Below are 20,111 nucleotides of genomic sequence, written 5' to 3' on the forward strand. Positions count from 1 at the left end.
GAAACCAAGGTCTCAGAGTATGGAGGAAGAATGGAGAGGCACACACTGCAAGATGCTTGAAGTCCAGTGTGAAGTTTCCACAGTCTGTTGATTTGGGGAGCCATGTCATCTGCTGGTGTTGGTCCACTGTGCTTCATTAAGTCCAGGGTCAATGCAGCAGTCTACCAGGAGATTTTAGAGCACGTCATGCTTCCTCCCGCAAATGAGCTCTATGGGGATGCTGACTTCATTTTCCAGCAGGACTTGGCACCTGCCCACAATGCCAAAACCTGGTTCAATGACCATGAGATTACCGTGCTTGATTGCCCAGAAAACTCGCCTTACCCGAACCTCATAGAGAATCTATGGGGCATTGCCAAGAGGAAGATGAGAGGCATGAGACCGAACAATGCAGAAGAGGTGAAGGCTGCTATTGAAGCATCCTGGTCTTCCATAATACCTCAGCAGTGCCACAGGCATCTTCTATGTCGCACCGCATTGCGGCAGTAATTGCTGCAAAAGGGGCCCAAACCAAGTACTGAGTACATATGCATAGTTATACTTTTCAGAGGTCCAATATTGTTCTATGTACAATCTTTGTTTTATTGATTGCATGTAATAATCTAATTTTCTGAGATTGTGGATTTGGGGTTTTCATGAGCTGTAAGCCATAATCATCACAATTATGACAAATCGCGGCTTGAACTATCTTACTTTGCATGTAATGAGTCAATCTCATATTAATTTCATCTTTTAAGTTGCATTGGTGAAATAAACAAACTTTTGCACGATATTCAAATTTGGCGCCCGTATATGAAAACCACACGTGAGGTATCACCACGATCGTTAGAGCAATAATTCTAGCCCTAGACCTCCTCTGTAACTAAAAACATGCAACCTGTAGAATGATTTAAACATCGCATATGGAGATTTTTAAGGGTAAAAGTTTGTTGCCATTCCACGAGTGGACCACTCAAAAAACAAAAGGCCACCATCAGACCTTTTTTTTTTTTTCTTTTTTTTTTTTGTAGAATTTTATTTATTTATTTGTCTTTCAGATGAAACATATTTAAAGCACAATTTAAATCAATAACACATAAAAAAAAAAAAAAAAACTGCTTTTGCTGCAATATTCCTTATTCTAAATCAAGATATCCCCTGCAAACCACCTCCTTCCCCTTGTTTTATTTTTTTAATAAAAAAAATGTAAATAAAAAAAATTCCAGACACGTAAACAGTAGGTCATAACAGTATACAGAAGAAAATCAACAGAATAATATATGAATCAGACATATCCAGCTGTCTACACAAGTAGAGCTATATATCATTCCATGTTTATATAGGTCATTTACAATCAACTTGACGTCTCATAGGTTTTGTTCTACCACAATATCCAAGATTGCCATCTATCGCAAATATGCATGTATGATCAGTCAGCGTGAACATAGATTCATAGGTATATTGCGATCAAACTGTTTCCATAAGTTCATAGTGTGGGAGGTAGGGGCGATTTCCAGTGTCTCATCCAGACAAGTATACAGTAGGTCATAACAGTATACAGGCATTGCCAATTAACAAGACAATCAACAAAATTTAGACGAGGGAGCTGTATTTCTTTCTCTGTCAGCATGCTTCTTGTCAACACATGAATTGGTTGGCTCCTTATACCACTTGTTCCCCTCACACTCCAGTCATGCTATATAGGGATTTCAAGAGGCTAAAAGTAGGTTAAAATAAAGGACTTTGAATGATTTTCATTTAAAAAATAAACCTAAAATTTAAGTTCATCTTTACAGAAAATCTGTCATGTGACCTTACCCTGGACCTCCTCCCCATCGCACCCAGTCCAACTATACCAGATTGCCGTGATCCCACACTTTCAGTCAGCGAAAAGCCACTTTACCGGTCTGGGGATTTTAAACCCCCCGTGGCCTAATCTCCTGTCCATATTGCTTAGCCAGTACAGACTATAGGAATTCTAATTGCTCAGCGCTAGAACAAGAACGGCACTGACAAAGCAGAAGCTGCCCAGCTCGTACTGTCAGCACTGCAAGGAGAGAAAGCTGCTGAGATTTTAAATCCCTGGACTGGTGAAGCAGCTTTTTGGTGTCAGCAGGGGATCACGGCAATTTAGTACTGTGGGATCGGGGTGGATGGGGAGGGGATCCAGTGTAAGGTCACCTTACAGATTTTCTGTAAGACCCCTTTCACACAGAGCCGCCACCGGCATCAGCGGTAAAGCAGTGCTATTTTTAGTGCCGCTTTACCGTCGTTTTAACTGTGTGGTTTTAACCCCCCCGCTAGTGGCTGAAAAGGGGTTAAATCCACCCACAAAACGCTGCCGAGCGGCGTTTTGCTGGGGGCATCACAGTGCTGCCAGATTTGATTTCAATGGGGAGCAGTGGTGGAGGAGCGGTGAGTTCACCGCTCCAAAGAAGCTGCTGGCAGGATTTTTTGTGACGGCTTGCCAGCGCACCGCTCCAGTGTGAAAGCCCTTGGGCTTTCACACTGGAGGTAATAGAGCCGCTTTTTTCAGGCTCTATGCAGGTGTTATTTTTAGCGCTGTAGCGCCTGAAAAACGCCGGAAGTGTTAAAGGGTTTGTAAAGGTGAACTTAAGCTTTAATACCGCATCAGCGACTAAAGCGCTGCATTCATTTATGTCTGCATGGTGTTGAACTTTAACTGAGATTTTTCTTTCTTTTTTTTTTTTTACCCTAATTTAAGGTGCTGAAACTGAACTTGCATCTGGTGGATCTGATAAAAAAGTGATAATTTGGAAGACAAAGAAATTCCAGGTAACCGCACGTTGGGCTATTAAAATGTATTCTATGCCTACATAATATTACCAAAGGCAAGCTAAAGGCAAGGAAAGATGTGAAAACCCAAAAAGCCTTAGGCAATTTTTGCTGATCCAAACTGTAAACATGCTTCTATTTTCAGTATTTATGTAAAAACCATACACATATTGGAAATGCAGATGTATCTAAAGCTGACATGCATGTTACATTACAAGTGTACAGTGTCCTTACGATGTAAAACCTAAGTGCAGTCAAAATAAAAAAATAAACACAAGGGGCATGACTTACAGTAGGTAAGATACGTCCCTTGTGCAGATGCCTTTTCTGTTAGGTGGAACCCCCCCCCGCCACAATAATCTTCTGGTGCCGTGAGGGTTAATGGAACTGTCTGAGCTGTGAGCTGTCACAGACTCATCCGGAGTGGCCTGCCCTTCTATGAATGGAGGAGGCAGACCTTTCAACCATTCACCTAGGCAGACCTTTCAACCATTCACCTGTCTTCTATTCAAAAATTCTGTTTCATTCATAGAAGCTGTACTATGGCTTCTATGAATAAAGAAGGTGGGCGTAAGGGCAGGTACTGTCGGGTACTCTTGATGAGAGCCTGTGACAGCTCCCACAATTCTTTTAACCCCAGCTGCACCAGAGGATTACAGTGGAGGAAGAGGATTTCACTTAACAGAAGAAGCATCAGTACAAGGGACACATCCTACTAACTGTAACTTGCTCTCTTTCTGGAACTAGTGGTCTCGCTGCAGGGGTCTAATTTGCCCCCTTTTGAGTCAGTACTATAGCTCTTGAGTTGGCAAAGGTCGGGCTGCCTGCTATTTGTAGAGCTAAAGGTCTGACTCCGCAGATGTTTCAGACTTCTGCAGAGAGCGTAACTAAACTGTAGCTGATCACCACAAACTGAAAACGCTGTTCGATATTCAAAGTAAACTCATCCATCCATTCATATCTCCACGCTTTATTTTGTTGAGAAATCACTTTGAAAAACACCTCCCTAAGGTAAAAACAAGTAAATGAGGTGTGTGTCACACCTTCCTATCTATTTACTAGTTCCACTGTAAGTTGCTTTAGTTCTTCCAAAATGGTTTCATCTTACCTATGGGTTGTCTAGCCATGTTACATGTGTTTCAGCAATGCTTTCCATGTTCAATTTAATAGGGTCAGTCATTGATCATTATTAGTCAGTAATCCCTTACCCTATCAAAAACAAAACATTGCCTATAGTTCTACTTGAACTTGAAAATACAGCTTAATACACTGATTAAATGCATATATGTGAACTCTCTTGTATTTTCAAGCATTTGTAATTCTGTTTAGCCAGTCATGAGTTCTAGACACCCTAGCAAGGCTGAATCCTAAACTACTTCTTCTTGCTGTTGGCCCAATCCCATTAAATTTAAACCCGGCCTGTGATTGGACAAAAGGAGCAGTTACACAAAGATGCGTTGGGCTGGCCATACATTATACTTGTGAAATTTCTTTTTTACCAAAACCACATAATGCGTTCAAACCTAAACACTTTCAATAGGTATGCAATGGCAGGACCTTACACCACATAGTTAAGAGTAAATCTAAGGGAAATTTAATAAGAACATTTTATAATGTATTGTCCACTTTAGATGGATATCAGTAAAGCCTGAATAGCCTATAATGCTGGCCTTTTCTAGGAATTTTAATTTCATACTTTGTATTGTGTTAAACTGGACTGTAAATACGCATTAATCATACCTGTTGGACTGCTGGGTAAGCTGAAAGTCACTGTAGTATTTGACATTACTACAGGGATAGCCACACATGTTCTATGGGAGCGCCTACTCCCCTGCACACTGACCACAGGGGGTCGCTAACTCATCACTGTTGCCATTCACAGTATAGAATGCCTTGTATTTTTTTCAATGAATACAAGGTGCTCTCTGATTGGACGAGGTTGAGATTGTGACGTCACTTCCCCCTCCTCTCCCATTGTTTTGTGCCAACCATGTGTAAAATGCAAAAAATTCCTAGAGTTCAGTGTTCATGTTTTTGTCAGTGTTTTTTTTATTTTATTTATTTTAAATTTAAAGTGACGCTAAACAGTTTTTTAGGGGGGAAAAAAATCTATTTATTTGTGTATGTATTAACTCAAAATGTACCTGCAGTGATCTGACTTTCTGTCAGAGGGTGGCTACATTTGTTCTCCATGTGTAAGAATGTAGCCCCCCCTCCCCCTCTCTTGCTCACTTCTGAGATGGACAAGGGACTATGAGGTTTGTTGTGTGCATAGAGCAATGCACATGACCCAAACTAATGTGCACTGCTCACAGGATGTTACAAAGAGGCAAAAATAAAGTAGTCAATTTCATTGAAACTATTTCATGAAAATTGCAGGGCCATTAATTAAGTAGTGGGTGTGTGGATTATTTTTGGAGAATAAGGATATTGTTTAGTGTCACACTTAAGTTTCATTAAAATATATTTTTTTACTTCAGTCCCCAGCAGAGGCACAATCAACAGGTCCTGTACTTCTGTTTTGGATCCGAACTAGAACCGCTCGGTAGCTTTTGTTTGTCCCCCTGGCCAAATTAATCTTCACTATAAAAGTGTGCACACTTGAAGTCAAACACTGACGCAGACTGAGTTCAGTATTCATATACTTCTCTTTTTTATTTCCTGAGCTCCGGCTGATATACAATGAGCCGGATATCTTACTATAAAATCAAAAATTAGATGAAGGACAGCGTGTACAAACCACAAATTATACATATTCATTATTTTGATGGAGTATACGCTTTTTAGCTGGGTTATGTCTAAAAAAGGAAAAGGCAAACTATCGTAGCTAAAATGGGGTCTTGTTTTCAGCCCCTTCTTCCTCTTGGGTGTAGTCTCATGGTTCCGAAAACAGGCCCAATCTTCTTTTTGACTTTGCTATTTTTAACCCTTGCAGTTTCGTTCCACATGAAGGGAGAAGCTGGCAATCATCTTAATTATGATTAAATGAGTATGATTAAGGTTGATGGCTGATAGTGAAAGATAAGCACTTATATCTATAAGAGTACCAGAAATAGGCATTTCACTTATAACACTCATGATCACATCCATTACAGTTCCCCCCCCCCTTGAAATGCTTATTTCACAAAACTGTCCCTCACACTAAAAGACCACCTATGATCACCGGCTCATCATTCCCCTCTGCAACTCTTTCAAGCTGCATATAGGGAAAGGGCAGTGACTAGCTCACCCCCACCACCCGATACAGCTGGTGAAATGTAGCCAGGTGCTTTCTATCCCTATGGCCCTACAGTGTTGCAACTCGGGGGAGGGTGACTGTAACGGCGCGTAACGCATAAGTGTCATCATAGGCATCATCAACTCTTACATAAACATCGTCATCATCGTCTGGGGTTTCTTGGTTCACCAATGTAGGGGTAGCTTGATCAACCAGCCTTTTCCACACACTTCCTGATACAGGGGAGAATGCAGCAGATTATAGCCACCATTACCAGGATAGCTACTCCTATCTGGGTCAACAATCCCTGCCACCCCCCCCCCCCCCCTTTATCCAGGTGAAATACTGATCCCAGGGATTGGTGAGCCCTGAATTCTGTTTTAGCTCTCTGGACAAGTCCTCAAGTTTCTGGATGGCTAAGGTCTGAGAATCCGGATTCTGCAGCCATAGTATCCTCAAAGGTAGGGTTCGCTATGGCCACCATGTCCCCTATTGTTTGCATATGGGGCTTCAGGGGGTTAGAGTTAGGTGCAAACTGGGAACCTGTCCATTCTGGATTGTTGAACATGTCTTTTAGTTGCAAAGGTTTTCTATCGCTGTAATACCCACTTCCCCACCATGTACTGAAAACATAGGTTCCGCTGTCTCCTGGGCTGGGGTTTTCAACGGTCAGTCTAAACTCCTTTTCAGCATACCGTCCTTGTTTGTTAATTGTCATTCTGTCTATAAGGGATTTCCCATTCTTGTCTTTCCTATTTTTGGCGGTTTCAGGCTCATATGCCCATTTTGTATCTCCAGTGTTCCAACCCACTGCTCCCAATAATCACAGTTGTCACCCCAGTAGTTGTCAGTGACACACACTTACAAGGTTCCCGGATCCAGTGCTATGTCTCTGGTTCCGATTGAATAGTCTGTGCCCAGTATCTTACCATAAGGGGATATGAATGTGGCAACACGTGTGTTAGATGAGTTATACCAGAATTGAGTCATACCATCTTTTTGTTTTTATGGCCACCTCTTGGGCCTGAGCATAAATCACAACAAAAAGGATAAACGGGATCATGGCTTGGTCCCCTCAGCCTCTCCTTCTTCTTCGGGCACAGGGACTTTCTTGCAATGGGAGGCGTGTATCCACAAGTTCTTTCCGGCCACTTTTACTGATGTGGAGGTTGTCAGAAGGACCTGGAAAGGTCCATCGTATCTGGGTTCAAGGGTGTGTTTCCTCATTCACCAAGGGATCAACCTGTGAGACAGAGGAAAACACTTGCGCATGGATACAGGTTAATTCTCGAGATAAAGCAGTCACATAATCAGTTAATACATCAGATTGTAGTTGCAACTGTTGTGGAAAATAACAACCCAGTCTGGGGGCTGAACCAAACAATATCTCATAGGGTGACAAACCATGATTTCCCCTTGGGGTGTACCTGACACTGAACAGGGCAATGGGTAGGTTGTCTGGCCAACTCATTCCTGTTTCCTGAGAAATTTTCAGCATCCTGGACTTTATTGTGCCATTTAGTCTTTCCACCTTCCCACTACTCTGAGGGTGGTATGGGGTGTGAAAGGCTAGTGTGACCCCTAAGGCTGTCCATATCTCTTTGGTTACTGAGGCCGTGAAAGCCGGCCCTTGATCACTCTATAACCTCCGGGACACCATATCTGCACACTATTTCGGACGAGTCTTTTTGCGGTAGTCTTGGCGGTCATGTTGGCTACCGGATAGACTTCCGGTCATCCGGAAAACATGCAAATGACCGTTAAAGCGTAGTCATATCGGCCGCTTCTTGGCATCTGGATGTGGTCGATCTGTATCCGCTGGAAGGGGTACTGGGGCTTTGCCAAGTGTTTCAATGATACCTTTTCTGTTCTTCCAGGATTGCATTTGGCACAGATAGCACATGATCTGCAGAAGTTGTTGGTAAGCGGGGTGATGCCTGGGGCTAGGTAGAATTTGTTGATTAAGGCATTCATCAGAGTTTTCGACAGGTGAGAGGCACCATGGGCCCATTGTACCACTGCAGGAAACATTGACTGCGGTAGGCACGGTCTCTTGTTTAACTCCATGATTCCTTCAACTTCTCTGGCTCCTTTCTTTTTTTTTTTTTTTTTTTTTAATTAGTTTTTATTGAAGAAATTTTACATACAGAAATGAGTACAACAAATACAAGGATCACAAAAAGGAATTAGTGAACTTCCAAACAATTGTGACTAATGTCACCTTTAGAATTAGGCATAAATGCGTATGGACAATAATACAATGTAGAGAAAGATATTGGTCTTACTCATATAAGTTGAAAGCCTAAAGAGTAGGTGGAAGATAGAGAGAAAGGGAAGAAAAGAGAAGTAGTGAGAAGAACGGAAACAGTAATCTGGTGGATGGACACCGAGAGGAGAGAAGCTGACTATTGCCCTAGAACACAGCAAACAGTTGAAATAAGATACTTATAATCGTAACCATTAACAAGTAAAGACATCTATTCACTCAATGAGCTGATTTAGACCAGTCAACCCAGACTTTCCATTGGTCGTCAAAACCTGCTCTGTTCCCCCTCCTACCAGCCAGTAATGATTCGTAAACATAGTTTTGTTTGGTAATGCTAAGCACCTCTGACAGGTTGGGGGTTTTATTGGATTTCCAATTTCTGGTAATCGATAATCTAGCCGCTAGTAGAATGTGCGTGACGACAGAGCGGCAGCAAGGGGGGAAGTGTTCGATACCCAAATTCAAAACTGCCAACGCAGGATTCAGTGGAGTCAGAATCCCTGTAACACTGGAAATACAGCGAAATACACTGCCCCAGAAACTGGAGAGGTGCCTGCAGAACCAGAACATGTGCGAAATATTGCCTATTTCCCCACAGCCCCTCCAGCATAAGGGGGAATTGGCTGGTGAGAATTTTGCCAAGAGGTACGGCGTCAGGTACCACCTCAAGGCTATTTTTTGGGCAAGCTCCCAATGATTCACGCATCTAGATGCTGTGTAAATCGTTTGAAATGCTTTCTGCCACTCACATGGAGCAAAGTTTTTATTGAAGTCCGATGACCATTTAGTGAAGGGCCGTGAGTTGGTGAACAGGAGTTTATTTTGGAAAGTGGAATAAAAAAAGGAAATACCTTTGGTAGAGGAGGGGATTTTCGTGTAAAAATGCCACAAATTGGTCGGTATGGAAATGTGAGGGTACCCTAATGTTTTGAGGAGGTGTGAAGTTTCCAGAAACCGGTAGAGGTCTGTAGGGAGCAGATTAAATTCTTCTCTAAGTGATACAAATGATTTAAGGGAATTATCCCGATACAGGTCCTCGATGTTAGAAATGCCTTTTGCTTTCCAAGTCGAGTAATCTGTATTGGGGATCATGTGGGACAGTAGCTCAATAGGGACAGGGAGTACTGTGACTTCAGAAGATGTAGTAGATAATCTATGTAGATCTCGCCAAGCAAGTAATGAAGCCTGAAGGGTAGGAGCAAGCTGACACAGGGGGAAAGGTCTCCAAGTATCCAGCAGTAGGAGCATACGCAGATCGGTAGTTGGACTAAGGGCCCGTTCTATGTCGCACCAGAGTATGTCAGGCGAAGGGGAGATCGTGTTTAAGCGCTGTGAGCATGGCTGCCCTACAATAGTCCTTAAGGTCAATCAAGCCCATTCCACCCACCGATCTGTGCTTAATTAGAAGGGGTCTAGAGCACCTAGGTCTCCTGCCCCCCCAAATGTATTTCCTAAGAATACTGTTTAGCGCTTTCAGATGTGTATTTTTAAGAGGAATGGTTAATGTACGAAACACATACAGAATCTGAGGGAGCAGGAGCATTTTAAAAGATGCCAGTCTACCAGACCATGTGAGTTCTGTCTTGGCCAGTCTCTTTGCATCATTTTCAATTTTGGCTACTAGGGGGGTATAGTTGGCATCTGCTAAATTAAGTGGGTCCGGCGTTAGCTGTAAGCCAAGATAAGAAATACTTGACTCTGTCCATGCATAGGGGAAGCTGTTCTGGAGACTGGTTTGGAGTTGAGGAGGTAAATTAAGGCCTAGGATAAGGGATTTTGAGAAGTTTACTTTGTAATAGGATATGTGACTAAAGTCCTGAAGGATAGAGTGTGCGTGTAGGAGGGAAGTACGTGGGGAGGACAGGAAAAGGATAATATCATCCGCGAAAAGACTAATGGTGTGGGATTTGTCAAGAAACTTAAAACCATGGATGTCAGGGTGTGTTCTAATTTTTTCAGCAAGAGGTTCTATGAGAAGGTTGAAAATGGAGGGAGACAAAGGGCAGCCTTGCCTAGTTCCGTTAGAGATAGGGAAAGGAGTGGAGAGTATGTTGGAAGTATAGACCTGGGCACAGGGGGAGGAGTACAAAGCTAGGATTGCCGACAGGATAGGGCCTGAGAACCCAAATCTGCTAAGAGTCTGGGACATATATCCCCAATGTATCCTGTCGAATGCCTTCTCCGCGTCCAGGGACAATAGCAGAGAAGGCATCCGACAGGAGCGTGCGTAGTGTAGGATATTAACGACCCTTCTGGTAGCGTCCGACGCCTGCCTTCCCCTCGTAAACCCGGTTTGTTCCGGCTTAATCAAAGATGGCAGGATCGGAAGAAGTCTATGGGACAAAATTTTAGCAAATAATTTCACATCAGTATTCAAAAGGGAAATAGGCCTGAAGTTAGCTGGAGTAGTGGGGTCTTTCCCAGGTTTTGGGATGGTGATTATAAATGCTTTAAGCATTTCAGGAGGGAACGAGGCAGAGGACACTGCAGCAGAGTAAACCTCCCCCAGAGCTGGGGAGAGAATTTGGGAGAAGGACTTATAGTAGCTGTTCGGTAGGCCATCAGGTCCCGGGGATTTGCCGTTTGGGAGAGCTTTGATAACTCGTCGGATCTCAGGTTCCGTGAAGGGCGAATTTAGGATCTGTAATTGATCAGTTGTCAGGGAAGGAAGGGTAAGGTCGGTAAAAATTTTTTGGATGTCTTGATCAGTAGGTTGCGGAGTGGAAAGATCATCCCTTAAATTGTACAAAGAGGCGTAATAATCAGCAAAGGAATTTGCGATGTCGCTAGGGTCATATCATTTACCGTTATCTGATTTACGAAATAAAAAGGGGATCTTGGTTTTAGCTTTACGATCTTTTAACCTCTGAGCCAGTAATTTACCAGCCCGGTTACCAGATGAGTAATGGGATAATTTCAGCGAGTGGACGTGTTTGTCGTATTGCTCTAGCAATAGGAGCCTGAGATCCGAACGTAATGTATTCAATTTGTGCAGGACATCATAGTTCGTAGCGATTGCGTTTTTATTCTGAGCTTCTAATTGTTTTATCTCCGAAAGCAAGGAGTCTAGCTTTTGTGTCCTCTGCCTCTTTGCCCTTGCACTCATTTGGATAAGGATACCTCTAATAAAAGCCTTATGGGCACACCACAAGGTAAACGGGCTAGTAACAGAGGCAGTGTTAAAAGAGAAAAATTATTGTAGATGTTTAGTTAGAAGAGAGACCTGCTGCGGTTGCTGAAAGAGACAGGAATTAGCTCGCCATACATTAGCAGGAGTCAGAGGACGCCCCCCGTCCACCGTGATGGACACGGGAGCGTGGTCCGACAATGTAATTTCATGTATGGACGAGGTTGCAGTTCGTTGAAGAAGTAACTTATCAGTTAAAATCAGATCTATACGTGAGTACGAATTGTGCCAAGAGAATGGAAAGAATAATAGCTTTCGGTGGAATGTTGGCAGCGCCATACATCATACAGTCCCTCAGTGTGGAGCAAAGGTTGTAAAGTAATTCTTGGGCGCTGCGTTTTAGAGGTTGTGTCCATTACATGGTCAGGAATGACATTGAAATCTCCGCATACGATCAAGTCGCCCTTTTTTAGCAGGTCCACCTTACGGAGAAGTTTCCTCAAGAAGCGAATTTGATGGGTGTTGGGTGCGTAAACGTTAACTATTGTGTAGGGCTTATCATTAAAGCTGCCAAGTAGGACTAGGTATCGACCATCAGGATCTGTAAAAGACTGCTGAAGAGAAAAAGAAACAGTGTCTTTGATAGCGATAAGAACTCCTTTCCTTTTGGCAGAAGCAGAGGCTCTAAAGACATGCGGGAATTTGTTGTGTTTGAAAATGGGTTCACTCAAAGAGGACCAGTGCGTTTCTTGTACACACAAGATATCAGACCCCAACCTGAGAGCCTCTTTCCATAGCGAGGCGCGTTTGGCAGGGTGATTCAAGCCCCGCACATTAAAAGAGGTTACCTTGATAGACATGTTTCAAGTAGGGGAAAGATGCCAAAGAAGTACCTTGTTAAGTCCGGGTCTGCTCCAAGAGGGCCGTAAAAGCTGAGCTGGTGGTATAATTTTCGGATAGATCGTCTCCTTGTGCGTTCCTCCGTGTCCATCTCCAAAAGGTGGTAAAGAAAACAAAAGAAGTGAGTAGAAGGGCAGCAAAAGTCAAATAGGAACAAAAAAGTAAACTGGCAGAGAGCTAAAAAGGTGGATTCCATCCGGAATCTGTAGGCAGGTATACTGCTTAAACGCATAAGCGGGGGGTAAAACAAGGGCCAGGAGCTCCAGAGCGCAAGGGATCTCGTCGGTCAGTTTGAAATAGTGAGACAAATTAACCGAGGCAGCTAAACAGCAGGTTTCTTGGTGTGCCTTTTGCGAGATACTACCTGCCAGTCGTCGCTAGTGTTCACCCCTGGTGCAGCTGTATTGGTGTCGGAAATTTGGGCTGGCAGGATATCCCAGGACCGAAGCAGGTCCAGACCTTCATCCAAGGTAGAAATCACGGAGGTTTTGCCTTCCCGCGTGACAATAATTTTGGTTGGGTACCCCCATCTGTATACAATGCTATGGTTCCGGAGAGCCTTGGTGATCGAGAGGAGGGACTTGCGTTGTTGCATAGTATGTTGCGAGAGATCCGCAAATAGTTGCAAAGTGGAGTATTGCTCCGGGGGATTGGGATTCTTACGATAGGCCGTCATGAGTTGATCTTTTATATGATAGAAGTGGACCCTCATCAGGACATCTCGAGGGATGTTGTCCGAGAGGTGAGACGGCTTGGGCAGGCGATGAATCCTGTCAATGACCAGTTCGGCAGCCGGAACTGAGGGGAGAAGCGCCATCATAAGGTCTTTGGCATACTGCTGTAGGTGATTCGGCAAGACAGATTCCGGCACCCCTCGCAGCTTAACATTATTTCTGCGCGACCGGTCTTCAAGGTCCGCGAGTTTATTTTTAAGCCAGGCTACTTCATCTGCCTGGTCGTTATGAGAGTCAACCAGCGTATTATATGAATTTGCGTATTCCCCCATTTTTTTCTCGACATGATCCACTCTGGTCCCCAATTCAGTTACTTCGGATTTAAAATTCCTCATGCATTCCATGAGGTCAGAGTGTAGCGAGCCTCGCAGAGAAATCAACATGTCTTTGAGTGTTGTATCTGTGATAGGCTGGCTTGCAGTGGGGAAGGAGTTAATGGTGTCAGCAAGCTCTCTTGTATCATCCAGAGAGCTATGGCTTACACTAACCTTATCTCCTAAAGGCTCATTCATCAGGCGAGGTCTGGATTTAGCAGGGCTGTATGAGAGAGGAGTCGAAGCAGCCGGGGAGTGCCGCTGTGATCCTCCGTCGGATCTCGGGCTCGGCGTTGCAGGTGGAGAGCCGTCAGCAGAGAGTGAGGAGTTGGCGCCATCTTGGTTCACGCGGCCCACAGTCGTGAAGAAATCTCTCAGTTTCTTCGGTTGCGCGGTGTTGGCACGCTTACGGGTCATCCTCCGGTGGTGAGGGTGATCTCAGCCCCAGTCCTGTATAAGTGTGGTCGAGAATCGCCGCCTCGGTAAGTGGAATGTCCCTTCGCTAGAGCGGAGCTCTTAGATCAGACGTCCATTCTGCTGCGCGCTAGCCACGCCCCCCTCTGGCTCCTTTCTTGATCCTGTTGTTCCTTGAGGTAAGTTCTGCTCACAGGAGGGTTTTGCAGAGTCATGACCGTTTTGCGTTGTTTCTTCGAGATCATCTATCGGGTCATCTAGGATAGGTGCTGCATTCACTCTGCTGACCACTTCTCGCGTCCCATCTGCTGCTTGCTTTGTGGCAGTACCTGCCAGGTGATTGCCTCGTGCTTCTTGGGAGACCATTTTGCCGTGCGCTTTTACTTTAAGTATGGCTACTTCTGTTGGGAGAAGTAAGGCATCCATCAAGTTCTTGATAGCTGTGCTGTGTTTCACAGGTGTTCCTGCCGCTGTCAGGAACCCTCTGATTTTCCAGATGATCCCAAAATCGCAGGCCACTCCCAGAGCATACCTTGAGTCTGTGTAAATGTTGGCTGGCTTGCCTTTGGCCAATTTGCATGCCATAGTTAGAGCTTGCAGTTATGCTTCTTGGGCAGACATAGAGGGGGTAATGCTGAGGCCTGGAGAACTGTGTCTTCAGTAGTGACTGCATATCCTGTGTGGTACCGTCCAGCCTCATCTGCATATCTGGAACCATCCACAAAAATTGTCAGGTCAGGGTTCTCGAGGGCCGTTTCACTGACTGTCGGTAGGTGTGATGTCTCCATCTTCATCACTTCAAAGCAGTCATGAGCAGTTTGATGAGGATCATCTTCCAAAAAGGTTCCCCCCTCGAGAATGGGAAGCAGAGTGGATGGGTTGAGAGTATTATATCGAAGGATGGTAATGTCAGGGAGAAGCAAGGCACACTGGAGTCTGAGGTGCCTCTGTGAAGACAGGTGTCTGGGCTAGGTCTGGTTCAGTATGGCAGTTATGTCATGCGGGGCGAGGAGGGTTAAGGGATGGCCCAGAACGAGGTCTGTACTCTTGTCTAGGAGAATTTGGGCCGCAAAAACAGCTCTGAAGCAGGAGGGTCCCCCCTCGCCACTGAGTCCAATTGGCCAGAGTAGTACCCAATGGGTCTGAGTCTACTGCCATGGGTTTGGGTTAGAACTCCTGTGGCATGTCCTTGTCTCTCTGAGACAAACAGTTTTGAAAGTCTTTCCATAGTCAGGTAGGCCCAAAGCGGGGGCAGTCGAAAGGATCTTCTTCAGAATTTCAAAGTTGTTCACAGCCTCTGGTGAAAGCAGAAAGGGGTCGGATTTCAGAGCTTCGTAGAGGGATTGCATAAAAAGGGAGGCTTCTGGGATCCAAGCACGGCAGTAGGAGATTAGTCCTAGGAAAGCATGGAGTGGCTTCTGTGCTTGAGGCAGGGGGGATGGCCTTGATTGTAGCAACCCTTTCTTCAGTAAGGTGTCAGGTGCCTTGGGAGAAGCAAGGACCTAGGAAAATCACTTTCTCTCTACACCACTGGACTTTTTGCTTTGAAGCCTTACAACCTTGTTCAGCCAGGTAGTGGAGAAGGCTCTCTGAAAATATGGAGGCGTCGCCAAAAGTATTCGCACACAGCAGGAGGTCATCAACATACTGGAGGAGGACAATGTCTGGGTGGAGTTTCATCCACGTGTCCAGGATGAGTCCCATTGCTTTGGCAAACTGGGTAGGAGAGTTCTGTGCACCTTGGGGCATGACAGTCCAGGTGTAATAGAGGCGTGGCATTGGTCTTGGTGAGCGGTCCAAATATGGTGTACCAGAGGCCATCATGAGAGGAGTAATTCTTTTACTACCCTGTGCTGATTCTAAACCCTTTGCCACTAACAACAACTTATCACTCTCCATTGTCTTGTACTCTGGTCGTGCTAGAAGCAGACCCGTCCGGATTGGTTCCCTAAGACATGAGACAAAAGCAGCAGTCAGCATCTGCACATGTGCTTTAATCTGCTTGCTGAACCCCAGGTCATTGAACACTTGTGTAATTCTGGTATCAAATTTCTCAACTGTTTCCCGCTTATCTTGTGTCATATCCTGTATACTGGTCGCTTGATCTGCCAAGCGATCTTGAGCCCATGTTTTCAACTGGGCCACAAATTCGACCCCCGAATTCCAAGTATCAAGGTCATACTGTATATTCTCATTAAAGCATTTCTCCATTACTGGCCAGTAGGCGTCCCCTACTTTTTTTTTCTTTCAATAGTTTTTTATTTTTAGTAACAGGTGTTAAACAGTAACATCAGCCAGTAGGTGTAAACAAAATTCAAAATGCAGAATGTCATCTTTACAACATATAACAAGCAACATAGAAAGGACATGAGGAAATGTAGCAAGTCTGGATGAGTGTGTCAGACGGAGCTATCCAAGAAGCCTATGAATATGACAACCATAGAGAAAATGGAACTAGCCCTAGCGTGCCTACTCAAGTGTGTAACCATATAAGGAAAAAGAAGGCAGGCCATGCACCATCAGCTGGAAAACGAGTGAGGAGGCGAGAGCGAGACCCCCCCTCCGCCCCTACAGGGATCTTGCTGCGGAGGGGAAGGCCCCGACTCCCCCCCCCCACGCGCCACCAACCGCCTTAAAAAAAGGAGGCTAGGAAACCAATGCTAGCCTAAATGTATCTTACAAACAAGAGGGAGAATATGGGAAGAAGACTGGTTGCAGACTTAAGAAGGATCCCCCAGCACTTATGAACCATGAAATATTCGTCCACCTTCAGGTAATTGGGAGGACGTGGCGTATATACCAGAAGAGCTAATAAAATACGAAACAAACTGAAATGGTCAAACTCTGCTCTAACCAGGTGCCTCGGTTGGCGTCCCCTACTTTTATTTCACACAGACTTATCAAATCCCACCATGCACAACTACATGATTTCTGGATCTGCTCTATCCTTCTATAAAAAGCCATGGGCTGTTTTTCTGGGTCCGGCAGGCCGGCAACCAGGCTAGCAGCGTTCTTGGGAGTGAAAGTTACATACATCAGGGGGGCCCCCCGTGCCGCACTTATCCCCCCCCGGGGGTGGTCCATTGTGTGTGGGTGGTTGGCCAATCGGGGGTCGTGTTGAGAAGGGTGAGGAGGTTGGGAAGGGTATTGTGGTGACACATATGAGTTGTTGAACAGGGAATCCATGTTAGTCTCGGAATGTGGGTCATATTGTGTCACCACAATACCCTTCCCAACCTCCTCACCCTTCTCAACACTGGCTTCAAGGACTTGATTCACACTGGCCTGCACGTGGGGGAAGGGGTCTAACACGCGCCCCCCCCCCCCACCATTGGCCAACCACCCACACACAATGGACCACCCCCCGGGGGGGATAAGTGCGGTGTAACTTTCACTCCCAAGAACACTGCTAGCCTGGTTGCCAGCCTGCCGGACCCAGAAAAACAGCCCGTGGCTTTTTAGAGAAGGATAGAGCATATCCAGAAATCATATAGTTGTGCATGGCGGGATTTTATAAGTCTGTGTGAAATAAAAGCAGGGGATGCCTACTGGCCAGTAATGGAGAAATACTTTAATGAGAATATACGGTATGACCTCGATACTTGGAATTCGGGGGTCGCACATCCATTACACTTCCGCTGTTCATCAGCGGTACAGTTAGTCTAGGACACACTGCTGACCTGTTTATTTACACGGATCAAAAATATCACAGCACCCTGCCTCCGTACTCCACTCAGGAGTTCTCATCCCAGATGCAAGCAGTGGGCTGGCTTTTGGGTAGAGTTGTGCAAATATCAAAATGCTTTGTGGGTTAGGATGGGGCAGTATTTGCATGCAGTACATTTTTTTTAAAATATGCTCACGCTAGAAGTGAAAAATAACGAATAATTGCAGCTGCTGTACACAAAGTGCTGTTTACTTGACTAAATAAAATGAAAGAATTACAGCGCTCACAAAAGTGTATAATCACAAAAGAATCTTATAATAAGTGAAAAAAATCAATCAAAATATAAAGTGAATAAGAAACATCCATATACAATGAGCATCTGTGCTCGAATCATTAAAGTGCAGTTGTTCTCCAAACTTCAAGGTGTAGAAAGGAGAGAGTAGATGTGGCGCTATACTTTTAAAATTAATTACAAAATGAATTCCAAAAAAATAAAAATACTACGAAAAATTAATAAAATAAAAAGGTAATAAAGACAGGGATGGTAGATGTCGCTGTGCTTAAAAATCGAATGTGTTACTGGTGAACTACCAAAACATCTGTAAAAGGGAATCCCTTGTATGTATGTGACCTTATGTAAAAAAAAAGGGCGACAGATACATAATACCACAATAGTGTGAATTATAATGCCAACTTATCACAAAGTGAAAAAATTGTAACCTAATGGCCAAATATACCATGTGTCAAATATGTGAAAAACGAAAAACAAAAAAAAATAAAAACACACACACCTTTATGTGCCGCTATTCCTGCCTAAATCAATATATATAAAAAATTCATACAGGAATTGCTCAAACAAATACTTGAGCAAACCAATAAATATACATGTATATAAAAATAAGCACAATGTGACATTCAAATAAAATGAATTAAGAAGCTAAATGTGACAGTCAAATTAAAATTGACATGCAGTGCCTTGCGAAAGTATTCGGCCCCCTTGAACTTTTCAACCTTTGCCACATTTCAGGCTTCAAACATAAAGATATAAAATGTTTATTTTTTGTGAAAAATCACCAACAAGTGGGACACAATTGTGAAGTGGAACAAATCTATTGGATAATTTTAACTTTTTTAGCAAATAAAAAACTGAAAAGTGGGGCATACAGAATTATTCGGCCCCTCTACTTTCAGTGCAGCAAACTCACTCCAGAAGTTCAGCGAGGATCTCTCAATGATCCAATGTTGTCCTAAATGACTGATGGTGATAAATAGAATCCACCTGTGTGTAATCAAGTCTCTGTATAAATGCACCTGCTCTGTGATAGTCTCAGGGTTCTGTTGAAAGTGCAGAGAGCATCATGAAGACCAAGGAACACACCAGGCAGGTCCGTAATACTGTTGTGGAGAAGTTTAAAGCCGGATTTTGGATACAAAAAGATTTCCCAAGCTTTAAACATCCCAAGGAGCACTGTGCAAGCGATCATTTTGAAATGGAAGCAGAATCAGACCACTGCAAATCTACCAAGACCTGGCCGTCCCTCTAAACTTTCAGCTCAGACAAGGAGGAGACTGATCAGAGATGCAGCCAAGAGGCCCATGATCACTCTGGATGAACTGCAAAGAACTACAGCTGAGGTGGGAGAGTCTGTCCATAGGACAACAATTAGTCGTACACTGCACAAATCTGGCCTTTATGGAAGAGTGGCAAGAAGAAAGACATTTCTCAAAGATATCCATAAAAAGTCTTGTCTAAAGTTTGCCACAAGCCACCTGGGAGACACACCAAACATGTGGAAGAAGGTGCTCTGGTCAGATGAAACCAAAATTGAACTTTTTGCCCACAATGCAAAACGTTTGGCGTAAAAGCAACACAGCTCATCACCCTCAACACACCATCCCCACTGTCAAACATGGTGGTGGCAGCATCATGGTTTGGGCCTGCTTTTCTTCAGCAGGGACAGGGAAGATGGTTAAAATTGAGGGGAAGATGGATGCAGCCAAATACAGGACCATTCTGGATGAAAACCTGTTGGAGACTGCAAAAGACCTGAAACTGGGACGAAGATTTATCTTCCAACAAGACAATGATCCCAAACATACAGCAAAATCTACAAAGGAATGGTTCACAAATAAACGTATCCAGGTGTTAGAATGGCCAAGTCAAAGTCCAGACCTTAATCCAATTGAGAATCTGTGGAAAGAGCTGAAAACTGCTGTTCACAAACGCTCTCCATCCAACCTCAATGAGCTCGAGCTGTTTTGCAAGGAAGAATGGGAAAGAATTTCAGTCTCTCGATGTGCAAAACTGATAGAGACATACCCCAAGCGACTTGCAGCTGTAATCGCAGCAAAAGGTGGCTCTACAAAGTATTAACGCAAGGGGGCCGAATAATTTTGCACGCCCCAGTTTTCATTTTTTTTATTAAAAAAGTTTAAAAAATCCAATAGATTTCGTTCCACTTCACAATTGTGTCCCACTTGTTGGTGATTCTTCACAAAAAATAAAATTTTTATATCTTTATCTTTTGAAGCCTGAAATGTGGCAAAAGGTTGAAAAGTTCAAGGGGGCCGAATACTTTCGCAAGGCACTGTATAGTAAAAGTCCCACTTAGAAGTAGAGAAAAGTGACTGGTGCAGAAAGATTATTTGTTTTTCTTCTAAAAACCAAAGACTTCTGCCGGTGCACTTTTCAGTGAA

At 44.1% G+C, this 20,111-nt stretch overlaps 1 protein-coding gene across 1 annotated transcript in view; it reads left to right on the forward strand.

Moving 5' to 3' along the window:
* ELP2 (elongator acetyltransferase complex subunit 2) overlaps positions 1 to 20,111 on the forward strand; it is a 373,658-nt gene that overhangs the window by 20,371 nt on the left and 333,176 nt on the right. Inside the window, exon 3 of the mRNA XM_077492004.1 lies at positions 2,705 to 2,775. Coding sequence (XP_077348130.1) covers positions 2,705 to 2,775 — 71 coding nt within the window. The remainder of the gene's footprint in view (positions 1 to 2,704; positions 2,776 to 20,111) is intronic.

This window comes from Lithobates pipiens, unplaced genomic scaffold, assembly GCF_037356315.1.
Source record: "Lithobates pipiens isolate NorthernLeopardFrog02 unplaced genomic scaffold, aLitPip1_a1.2 Scaffold_19, whole genome shotgun sequence".
NCBI lineage: Eukaryota > Metazoa > Chordata > Amphibia > Anura > Ranidae > Lithobates > Lithobates pipiens.